The sequence below is a fragment of the Astyanax mexicanus genome, chromosome 1 (assembly GCF_023375975.1).
Source record: "Astyanax mexicanus isolate ESR-SI-001 chromosome 1, AstMex3_surface, whole genome shotgun sequence".
Taxonomy (NCBI): domain Eukaryota; kingdom Metazoa; phylum Chordata; class Actinopteri; order Characiformes; family Acestrorhamphidae; genus Astyanax; species Astyanax mexicanus.
This window is the reverse complement of record NC_064408.1, coordinates 119,283,790-119,296,323: the sequence shown is the minus strand read 5'-3', so window position 1 is coordinate 119,296,323 and position 12,534 is coordinate 119,283,790. Positions and strand designations below refer to the sequence as shown.

The window sequence follows — 12,534 nt, the reverse complement described above, 5'->3', positions numbered from 1 at the left end:
GCAAAATTTACCTCAAAAAAGTTTCAGATAATCAGTAATTTCAGATAAGTTTAAGTAACTTCAACTCAGTTTCAAGACTTAAATGTTGCACAGAGTAAATAAGAGAACTGAACTTCAGTCAATCCTTTCTTTTAGTAAACTTTACTTCATTTATTTTTACTGAATCAATCCTTTTTTTTATTAAACTTTACTTCATTTATTTTTACTAAATCAATCCTTTTTTTAGTAAACTTTACTTCATTTATTTTTACTGAATCAATCCTTTCTTTTAATAAACTTTACTTCATTTATTTTTACTAAATCAATCTTTTTTTTTATTAAACTTTACTTCATTTATTTTTACTGAATCAATCCTTTCTTTTAGTAAACTTTACTTCATTTATTTTTGCTGAATCAATCCTTTCTTTTAGTAAACTTTACTTCATTTATTTTTACTGAATCAATCCTTTCTTTTAGTAAACTTTACTTCATTTATTTTTACTGAATCAATCCTTTCTTTTAGTAAACTTTACTTCATTTATTTTTACTGAATCAATCCTTTCTTTTATTAAACTTTACTTCATTTACTTTTAACTGAATCAATCCTTTCTTCTAGTAAACTTTACTTCATTTACTTTTAACTGAATCAATCCTTTCTTTTAGTAAACTTTACTAACTTTACAGCTAAAAAACAGCTAAAAGAAACCAAAATTAAAAACTAAAAAGTTAATAAAAAAAACTAAAATAAAAAAATAACAACATACCAAAGATCATTAAAAAAACAAAAATGAGCTAAAACAGTGGCAGACTGTCTGAAGGCGGTTAGAGAGTTTAAAATGATTGAATAATATGATAACTAAAGAGAATGTGTTACATGCCATCCATGTGTTGAGACCAGTGTTGGGAGAAACGGCGTTAAAACTAGAGAGTTACTAACGCCGTTACTTTTTTTCAGTAACGAGTAATCTAACTAATTACTCTGACTGTAACTATAACACCGTTACCATTTCCCACACCCCGTTACTGCACGTTACTTTAGCCGCTTTTTTTTTTTTAACTTCGCTTTGCCCTGGTTAACCCCTCCTCTTTCCGGTGAACTTGAGCTTCTGGCCGCTGTGCCTGTAGGTTTACGTGGGTTGGCATGGTGAAGTGAGGCACAATTGTGACGATTTGCGTGCTCTAATCAATTCAGTGATTGCCGTGGACAACCCAAGTTCTGATTTAAGGACGTTAAGCTCTTTTAGCTGCTCCGGTTTTCCGTTTTTTTCAGTATTACAAGTTTTAGTAATTTTCTTTGGTTGTGTGGAGATTTTTTTTTTTTTTTTTTAATTCGTTAGATTATATTTTTGTCAACATTTTGGGTTTATTTTCGTTTGTTATTTTTCTAAAAATAATAGTAAATACATAATTGATTTCCTTTTTTTTTGACGGGCGAATAACAAAAGTAACGGGATAGTTACTTTTACTGGTAACTAATTACTTTTATAGTGGAGTAACTCCGTTAGTAACTTTTTGGAGAAGTAACGAGTAACTATAACTAATTACTTTTTCAAAGTAACCTGCCCAACACTGGTTGAGACAGTGTAATATGTGTGTTTTAACTAAAAATATTAAAATTTCAGAAATTATAATATATTATGTATCATTAATTATTTGAGTAACATTGTATAAATTAAGTAATTGTAATTAAGTAATACTGTATACAGAAATGAAGTAAAGTTTACTAAAAGAAAGGATTGATTCAGCAAAAATAAATAAAGTATAGTATACTATATATATATATATATACTATTTACTCTATGTAACATTTAAGTCTTGAAATCAAGTTGAAGTTACTTATTATAATTTACATGAAATCAAATTTACTTTAAAAAAGCAAATGCAGAAAGTTGCGATACTTTTTAAAGTAAATTTTAGTCATCATTTTTTTGTAATGGCATAAGTTTTAGATGTAATGAGATTAGTTTTGGTTCTAATGGAATGAGCTTTGATTATTTGAGTAATTGAGTAATTGTAATTAGGTAGTATTGTGTGCAGAAATTCAGTAAGAGTTGAAGTTAATTACATTTATTTGAAATTAAATTTACCATGCAAATGAAACTTTTTTATATTAAATTTTACACCTCCTTTTTTTCGATGTGTATCCGTGTGTGTATGTGTGTGTGTGTGTGTTATATGGAGTGATATGGAGTGTTGTGGAGGGTCAGTGGTGACCTGTTGTGCAGCTGGCTCCTCTGAGAGGTGAGAGGATCATACGGGTTTAGTGCACTCATCCCAGGAGGAGCGTGCCATCAGCATACAGAGTTACTGCAGCTCTGAGCCATGTGGACATTTTCCACATTACACTGCTCAGTGGGAAAAAAGAGCCGCTAGTAAAAGAAAGACCCATGCTGGCTCATGTAATGGGGCATGGTGTCAAAATCCCCCCATAACAATCCAACTCTCGTTTCTCTCTCTCTCTCTCTCTCTCTCTCTCTCTCTCTCTCTCTCTCTCTCTCTCTCTCTTTCTGACTGACTTAATAACCCATACAGGCCTGAGTCCAAGTGGCTCCCCTCCAACACCAGTGTACTGGTATACAAACTCAGCCTTAAACTCAGCCTGCAACGTTTTATTACTGCTGTTTATGTATTTATTTTTATTATGTTTTTATAATACCTATTTTATTAATGATGCATATTTTTCAAAACGATGGACGTCATCACATTTGTTTAAGTGTAGAATTAACAGTGGCAGAAACTGGACTTTTATTTGAATTTATAAGTTCTAATCAGATTGAATACACTAGTGAAATAAAGTAGATTAAATCTATCTATCTATCTATCTATCTATCTATCTATCTATCTATCTATCTATCTATCTATCTATCTATCTATCTATCTATCTATCTATCTATTGTAATAAGGGCTGGATTAAGGAATGGTTGGGATAATTGGCCTTCCAAATTGGGGTACGTATAATGAAGATGTGCATGGTGAAAGGAGATTTAGGCAAATTAGCACCATTGGCTAACTATTAGTTCATCTCAAAAAATAGGAATATTATTAAAAAGTTACTTTATTTCAGTAATTCAGTTGAAAATGTAAAACTCATATATTATATAGTTGTATTAAACACACAGAGTGATCTATTTTAAGCGTTTATTTTATTTTATTGTTGATGTTTATTTCTTACAGCCAATAAAAACCCAAAAATCAGTGTCTCAAAATATTACAATATTATATAACTAAAACCAATTGGTACTTTTGTCAGTGTGGGCAGTGTGCCAAATCCTACTGGAAAATGAAATCCGCATCTGACTTTAGACTTGATAATAAAACACAGTGGATCAACACCAGCAGATATCAGACATGTCTCTCCAAACCATCACAAATTTCATTTGTTAATCAAGAGATCAGAGTCTGGAGGAAGAGTGGAGAGACACACAGTCCAAACTGCTCGAGGTCTAGAGTGAAGTTTCCACCAATCAGTGATGGTTTGGAGAGTCATGTCATCTGCTGGTGTTGATCCACTGTGTTTTATTATCAAGTCTAAAGTCAGTGCAGTTTTCTTACAGATTTCATTTTCCAGCAGGACTTGGCACACTGCCCACACTGCCAAAAGTACCAACTGATCTTATATAATAAACATTTGACATTTTCTGAGACACTGATTTTTGGGTTTTCATTGGCTGTGAGCCATAATCATCAACAATTAAAGAAATAAACGCCATAAGAAATAACTTTTTAATGATATTCTAATTTTTTGAGATGCAGTAGCATATTAGCACAGTGTTTTTCACTCTACTGTCGGATTTATTCTGATCTCTTGACAACTGCTCTGGGGGTTTTTTGGGGGGGATGCTTTCAACCGAACGTCATGGGCAGGATTAGGCGTTGGGCGTGTCTTTACTCGCGTGCGGACCTGAGCGACGAAGCTGGGGCTCTTTATTTTTACGACCCTTTCTCTTAGGGCTGGAAGTGTGTTGGAAACACTGTGTCCTTAATTCGGGCGAGCTGGTGTTTTGATACGACACGGCTCCTTACTTTTACTGCATGCTGTTGTCATTAGTCACTGATCCTTTTATTCAAAAAACGTTCTGAACTGCATTTATCCTACGGCGGGAACTGATACACAAGGCCGCTCGTTTGGTTTTGTAACGGCCTGTACTGTTTCTAATTCGGCCCGTATAAATCTCCACTCCGACGCCTCTTACTCACTCACTAATAAAACCAAGTATTTACTTTTTGTTTTCTCCTGCTGCTTTATGTCCTTCCTGCTGCTTTGGAGGCTTAATGCACTGGGCTTTTATGTTGCATGCTTAATAGCAATGGAGACATTGATCTATGGGCCTAATTTTAACCATTATATAATAAAGTGTACTGGCCAATAGCTGTAAAAAAAAAAAAAAAAAGAAATAAAAAAAGCACCGGACACAGTGGTTCCAAACTCTTTTGTTTAATAGAAATAAAGCTATAAATAGCATCTGTTTCTTTTAGAAAAGATGTCGAGATGATAACAGCAAATGTACAAGTGTACAAGTGTACATTCCTGGTTGAAGGTTGAACGTTATGTGCTCTAAAGCACCGCCACTATGATTGATAGTTCGAATCCCAGTCATGCAGCTTGCTCTCTCTCTCTCTGGGTGGGTACAGTAGATGCCGCTCTTTTCCTCTTTCTCCTCAACACTCCTAGGGAGATGTGGATCAGCACAAGGCTGCGTCTGTGAGCTGATGTATCAGAACCGTGTTGCTGCGCTTTCCTCCGAGTGTTAGCGCTGTGATGCTACTCGGCAGTGCTGCATCAGCATTAGCAGCAGTTTGAAAAGAGGCGGAGTCTATTTTCACATGTATTCACTCTTCTAGTGATGGGGGATATACAGCTGAGTAGCAGCTGAATGGGTGGGACAATCAGCCTAGCTAAATTGGGAGAAAAATGGGAAATAAATTGAAATAAATCTTTAAAAAATAAAGGTGACCAAAGGTGATCTGGCATTGTACAAAATAGATCACCAGGCATAAACTGTATTATATAGTAAAAAGTCATTGTCCGTGGCTGTATAAAACCTACCTAAACACTCTGATTCAATTCTCTTCCATTATATTTATAGAAAATATTAAATTAATTTATTATAGAAAATTGTCCACCATGTTGAAATATAAAATTTTACATTTTTTAATCAGAATCTGCACAGTAAGTAAGCACAAGACGAAGAGCCAGACTTGCTTACGTACTCAATTTTGTAGACCCTCCTCCTTCTCCCAGACAAATCTTTATGTCCCAGACTGCCTTCCTTGAGATTACAATACAGTCTGAAGGGTCAGCATTAAAAAGGATGCAGAGGTCTATCAATGTCTACTCACTGACATTTTTATCATTTAAAGCTGAACAGCCGTTTAGCTCAGATATGAAGAGTGTATTTGATTTTCGGTTCGGATCAAGAACGGATCATGTTCTCAAACCACAAACTAACCACTCTGGAGTCTGTTTGGAACCGAATCTAGACCACCTCTGCTCTTGTGGGTCTCGATACGGTTGTTGTTTTCCGTCTTTACACCTGCTGAAACTAACCAGACCAAGATTGCAAATAAACCAGAGTTCATTTTAACCAAACCAAACAGTGCCTAAATTATATTCCAACATGTCTTTTGTATCTTGGTACGCAAATCCTGTTTGCCTGCACTCTAAACATATTAACAGACTTAGAGAAAATGCATGAAATTAACACATGTTTCAGAATAAATCAGTTAGTGATGGTTCAATTTTTCAGTCTTAGCTTATTGCTCCACTGCTGAATTAAAGAACTCTTGATCATGCATTGAACTCAGCTGATGAATTACATGTGAAGCACCAGTGGAAAACTGTACCTTTCCTTTTTCCCAGAACTCTTTCTTTAACTGTAGTTCAATTACATACATAAAGGAATGAACAAATCTAATTATGCGACTGACAGAATCCATCAGGAGCGCTCAGACCAAGGCAGTCGGGCCAAAACACAGTCTGAGGTCAAGCGCCGGGTATGTTTTTCCAAGGCCGTTCATTAAGATCTGACTCGACTCGCATTCTTTCTCTGACTGATACTGACTGGCACGGCCCACCAAACACCTCCGGCCCACCTAATCACTCAACCTGCTGAAAATATCCACTGTCTGATGGGGGTGAGGAGAAGGGCTGGCTGATTTTATACCAACAGTCATGCTGGTTTTTAGTTTTTTCGTTAACTCTTTGGCTGAATTGTTATCGTTATTGTTAGATACACTATATGGATAAAAGTATTGGGACCAGTGATGTCAAGTAACGCGTTACTCTAATCTGACCCTTTTTTTCAGTAACAAGTAACTGTTAATGAGGTACAACCATTGGTTTACTAACCCCACTCCCTCGAATCTCTCTCTCTTGCGCTTGGCGTGTCTTTAGTTTCCGCCCATTCTCCTTTTTCTGCCAGTTCTCGGGCTCCCTATCTCTTTATAAAGGCGTTTTTTCCAGGCCGCGTCCCAATTCACTAGCCAGGGCAGCGGTCTGCACAGATCTGATTTGCTGAGGAGAGCGTTTGAAGTTTTGACACCACACGTGATTGGTCTGCAAGGTTTCTGTGCGCAGAGCGCGTATACTGTAAAGACAAGAAAAGACGCTTTAAATGAACGCTGTCAAAATTAAATCCTTTTCAGTAGTTTATCGGTTTAGTAGTTTAGTAGTTTATACAACGTCTGAGTCCGGACCCGGACCGCAGTCCGCATATATGTGATCCCTGGTCTAGACCATATACACGGTTCTGTTTTATAAAACCACTCCTTGCTGCCCTGCAGAGAACAACAAGTTCAATGTTCAGTTTTACAGTGTTAAATATGTCAGGTCAGGAAAGACTTTCTTTATTTTATATTTTTTATAAAAACAAGTATTTTTGTTAAGGGAAATCACAAAAAAAACATTTTATTTTTTATAAAAACAATTATTTATGTTAAGTTAATTCAAGAGAAATGGTCTTTTATTTTTTTATAAAAAAAAATATTTTTTCAGGAAATAGTTCAACTTTAAAGGTCTAGAGATAAATTGTTGCTGTTAAAAATGCATTTTCCAATAAAGGGAGTACTGGCCAAACTGGTTATAATGTTTATGTTAAGGCGGCGGGAGGTGGTGTCTGCAGCTGCTGAAAATAACTAATAAAAAAGTACTTAGTAACTTTTAAAATCAAGTAATCCATAAAGTAACTAAGTTACTTTTTAAAGGAGTAATCAGTAATCAGTAATCAGTAATCGGATTACTTTTTCAAAGTAACTATACCATCACTGATTGTTAAATACACTATATTGACAAAAGTATTTGGACACGTCCTTATTTATTCATTGTTTGTCATTGTTTCAAGGGTATTAAAAAGATTTTATCCTGCTTTTGTTGGAGTAACTGTCTCTACTGTCCAGAGAAGTAGGCTTTCTACTAGAGAATCTAGTACCCTGTTGCTGCTTCTATTCTGCAGCACATGTACCATATATTTCAGACTATTTTTGGACTCGACAGAGCATTTAATAATCTGGTGCTCCTTATGTATGAATTCTACCAGTCTGGTATTAAGGAGCAGTAAAGCCACTCTGCTGAAGTACAGCATTATAAGGGTGAGTTTTCAGTGAAGTTTCTCCAGCACTAAGGCTGGGTGCAGCAGCATTAGCATTAGCATTTGCGCTAGCTCTTTTCTCCATTCAGAGGCGAGTAAGTATATTGGACTGTAGTCTGCGTGTTTACCGTGCTAGCTAATATTGCCCTGACTTACCAGAACACTCAGGGTTGCTCAGTCTAGCACTATCAGGTGGCATTAACTAGTGATAACCGTGGTTGGCTAATCGCTTGCTAACCGCTGCTAGCTGCTAGTTTTCAGGTGAGAAATCAATGTAGATTAACATCCAGCGCTCGTTTGACTTTAAAAGAAAATGTTTTTTTTTTCATAGACATAGACTTGCATAGACGCCGCATCGACTGCTATAACCGGCTGCTATGCCAGGAGGCAGGCTATGCGGCGTCTATGTATATATGTCTATGTGTATGGTCATGATCAGTACAGTGATTGGTTTATTTCACGTTACGCCCAAAACACACCCATGATTAATTAAGATAATTAGTACACACCTTTATCACATTTCGAGGTGCACAAGGTGTACTTTTCCCATCGTTACGATAGCAAAGACACACTGACACGCCCTAAATCAAGCTGCCTAGTGCAGCTGCCTGAGACTTACAGTAACTGCATCTTTAAGTTTTGTAGTTTGTGTTGCGTTATTTTTCTTTTTGATTAATTAAACTTTTGTTAAACTCTTGATTAAACTGTTGAATATAAGATTTGAGACTAAATTCTAAACTCTCTCTCTTTCTCTCTCTCTCTCTCTCTGTAGGTAATGTGTGTCAGAGTGGTTTACTCCCTCTGGTTCGGGCTCCTCTCCCAGTGCAGTCGTCTCTGCGCCTCAAGCAGTTCCTCCCCTTTACGCTGGACACCAGCGCACTCAACCTGGTGCCTGGATTCAGCACTGTGAGTTACACACACACACACCAAACATGAACATACACTGAATGAGAACAGTGTGAATTTTCCTTTTTGCCGAAAACAGTAAAAAAAGTAGTACCCTGATCAGATAATTAGGGGTGGGTGATATGGCACCATATTTCAGGGTTTAATATCATTCACAAAATTCACAAAGGTTTGCGATATTATTGTGTACAATACGATAAAGCACACCCCTAGTGGGAAGTAAAGGGTGCAGAATGCTGTATGTGGGATGGGTAAAGTATGGGAAAGTCATTGTAAAGTAAAGTGCTGGGTGCTACTGGCTGTTCCAGAGCCTGTTCGCCTGGGGGAAGAAGCTGTTTCTGAACTCGGAATATACAGGGGTTGGACAATGAAACTAAAACACCTGGTTTTAGACCACAATAATTTATTGTGGTGACGGACAGTTCTGGTGGAAACAGGAGAGTTGAGGTGCACATTGAATTCTGCCGTGATTTTATGTTTTTTGGAGACAATCCGGGTTAGCACCCGAACATCCCTTTCAGACAGCTTCCTCTTACAGCGTCCACAGTTAATCCTGTTGGATGTGGTTGGTTCTTCTTGGTGGTATGCTGACATTACCCTGGATACCGTGGCTCTTGATGCATCACAAAGACTTGCTGTCTTGGTCACAGATGCGCCAGCAAGACGTGCACCAACAATTTGTCCTCTTTGTACTCTGGTATGTCACTCATAATGTTGTGTGCATTGCACATTCAATATTTAGAGCAGAACTGTGCTCTTACTCTGCTAATTGAACCTTCACACTCTGCTCTTACTGGTGCAATAATGTGCAATTAATGACGATTGAACACCAGGCTGCTCCAATTTAGACATGATGAAACCTCCCACACTAAAATGACAGGTGTTTCAGTTTTATTGTCCAACCCCTGTATATTGATCATCTATGTTTGATGGATTTTTTTTTGGTACCAAACCTCACATACTGCATGTTGTGATACATAATAACAATATTTACCCTAAAATAGCCTTGTGCCAAAGCATGAGCACATATATGCACACAAACGTATATATGTACACATACCCTGTAAAAAGTATAAACCGTACACACACACACACACACACACACCCCGCATGCACAGTTTGGTGCCGTTAATGAGGTTTTGTGTTTGCTGCCGCTGGGCCTGATCCCCGCAGCGCTCGGCGTAATTTGAAACACGGCTTTTACGATGATTACTGCATGAGAGCTGGCAGGGAAAGCGCGTGCTAGCGGAGCGGCTATCAACACATCAACAATGCAGCTCGGCGATACGCTGCAGGCTGGGCGTGCTGCAGTGTGTGTAGGTGTGTGAGAGTGTTGTGTAAGGGAATACGCCGGCGTGCTCTGCCTGAGTGCACTCTGTGGAGGAGGGTGCAGGTAGAGTTGGACTCAGAGCTCGGGCTTAGAAGCTACAGGTTCAAAATGCTAAATAGGACACAGATGATACACTGTAAAAGTTTATTTATTTCAATTTTTTCCCATTATTCTCCCAATTTATCTAGGCCAATTTTCCCACCCACTTTATTTCCCCCATCGCTGATACACGCCGAAAGCATGGCTGAGTAGCATCGGTGGAAAGCGCAGCAACTTGGTTCCGATACATCAGCTCACAGATGCAGCCTTGTGTTGATCCACATCACCCTAGGATTGATGAGGGGAGAGAGCGCCATCTACTGTACCCACCCAGATAGAGCAAGGCCAATTGTGCTCTCTCAGGGCTCCGGCAGCTGATGGCAAGCTGCACGACCGGGATTCGAACCAGCGATCTTCCGATCATAGTTGTAGCGCTTTAGACCGTTGGACCAGTAGAAGCTCATAGTAGAATGTTTTCTAAATATTCTTTTAACATTTTAATATTGTTAGTATTCATGTAGCTGGGAACGTTAGATGAAAAACGTTCTAATAACGCTGGGATGCAAACCATTATTATTTATTTTTCAGAGGGTTTATGAAACATTATTTATGTAATATTACAGATATACAATGATTAGAACCATAAAATATGACACCATATTATATTTTTTGTAGATTTATCAGCAGAAATCCACAGATTTCTGTCAAATGTACTATATAGATCAAATTAACTTATTGTTGCATGTTTTAGAGCATCCAAATGTACAGTGTCAAGCCTTAGTTCACAATAAGCAATTAAATCTACATCTTTTTTTGGACATAATAATCTGACTAGTTCCGTCTTTTTTTGATGGTAGATGTCTGCAAGAGCTTACTGTAGGTCTTGTGATAATATGCTAAATAAATAAAACCAGACAATATACTGTGTGCGACATAAAATCTGCCCATATTAAGGTTTTAAGAATTTATCAGAAGAAATCAATTTTAGGGTTGGCCAAATTTACATCAGTCATGGTGTTAAGTGAGCAAAATTCAAAGTCTGCCTAAACCTTTAAATAAATAGATAGATCTTATTTCAAAAGGTGGGCTTGATATAAGTGATGCAAAGTGATACAAGTGATCTGTAATACACCACATTAGGCACTAATGGTCAAATTTAAATAACTTAATTAAGATATATATGTAATGCTGTCTAGTGGCTTTTTTTGGGAGCAGCAGTGTGCACTATTAAAACAGCAATGTGCAACATAACAAAATAAATACTAAAAAAATACAGGAACAGTCATGTACAAAATAATAGAACAATTAGAGCCTTAACAAACTGAACTCTATCCTACTATAACAGTTAAACATGAAAAATAAGACTCATCCCCTGAGAATAACAAGTTTTTTTCTTAAACAAAGATATATTATTAACTTTATCTGAGAGAAAGATGCTCCTTAAGGTACAAAAACTATTAACATATTTGAGGCTAGACAAAACAACTGTTATTTTTATTTTTTTCAAGTTTTTCTTTAAGAAGATGAGAATTTACACATTCTCTTGAGAAAGAGCTGCTCTTTAAGCAGGTACAATGTCCGTGGCGTCGGCTACAGTGCGCTGCGCCATTTGCGTAGCTTAGAGGGAGGGATCATCGATCATCTTTTTTACTTCGATGCTCGAGACCCTGACATGATTTCGATCGATTTCGATAAAATATCGAAATCGTGACACCCCTAATAGATAGATACCTTATTGATCGCCGAGGGGAAATTCTAGAAATGTCATCTTAATGTCATCCCCATGTAGATGTTTGACAGGTATGTTACTTAGTTTTTTTTTTTTGTTGCCAAAATTCAACCATTTAATTAATTATATTAACAAATTATTAATTGTATATTATTATTTACTAATATTAACTAATTAATTGTTGCTTTTGATGGCTGTAACTTGGCTTTCCAACCAAAAGTCAACATCAAAAGTCAAAAGTCAACATTGGAACTATAAACGGAACTTAAACGTCCGTTTAATGTTGCTTAGTTTACACTATAGGCCCTATCGTACACACTGCGCAAGGCCCGACGCAATGCTCATTGCTATCTTACACCCACTCAACTATTTTTCAACTATTTTCACGCCTAGCACCCACAATGTTAAAATAGCATCAGAGTTTAGGAATAAATCTACACTGATGGGCATAGTGGTCTAAAAGTTAACATACCAATGTGCCAAAGTCAGAGCTCACCTGGTTTTTAAAGGGAATGACAACTGGCACATGCCCAAAACCCCTAGTAGAAAGTCTTCCCTGGACAGTAGAGGCAGTTACTCAAACAAAAGCAGAATAAACTCTTTTTTAAAACCTTTAATTTCAGAAGAAACAACAAATAATCAGGTTTCTCGATACTGTTGTCTATATAGAACATAGTGTTTCTAATTCACTGAAGCCTCGTTCCCACCTGACATTAACATGACACACGACCTCCGTGATCCGATCACGAGTGATGGCGTTAAGTGTGAGGTCTAGTGTGTCTTGTTTACCTTTATAGGTGGTCAAGGGTACGTCTGCCCGTGTAACATGACTAAGTTACATGACTAACGCACCAGTGTGCACGGCATCCTTCCTCCGTGCGGGAAATCCGACGCCGAGCGGTGACCGGAGACGCGACCGGTGCGGAAATGCCTGTTGTTAACAGCTACAGGTTACGCTGTCCACT

The 12,534-nt window shown here is 37.4% G+C and overlaps 1 protein-coding gene across 3 annotated transcripts in view; it reads left to right on the top strand.

Moving 5' to 3' along the window:
- Positions 1 to 12,534, top strand: part of znf385d (zinc finger protein 385D) — a 140,507-nt gene that overhangs the window by 21,034 nt on the left and 106,939 nt on the right. For all 3 annotated transcript variants that reach the window (XM_049467585.1, XM_049467584.1, XM_049467583.1), the window contains exon 2: positions 8,338 to 8,471. In XM_049467585.1, coding sequence (XP_049323542.1) covers positions 8,338 to 8,471 — 134 coding nt within the window. The remainder of the gene's footprint in view (positions 1 to 8,337; positions 8,472 to 12,534) is intronic.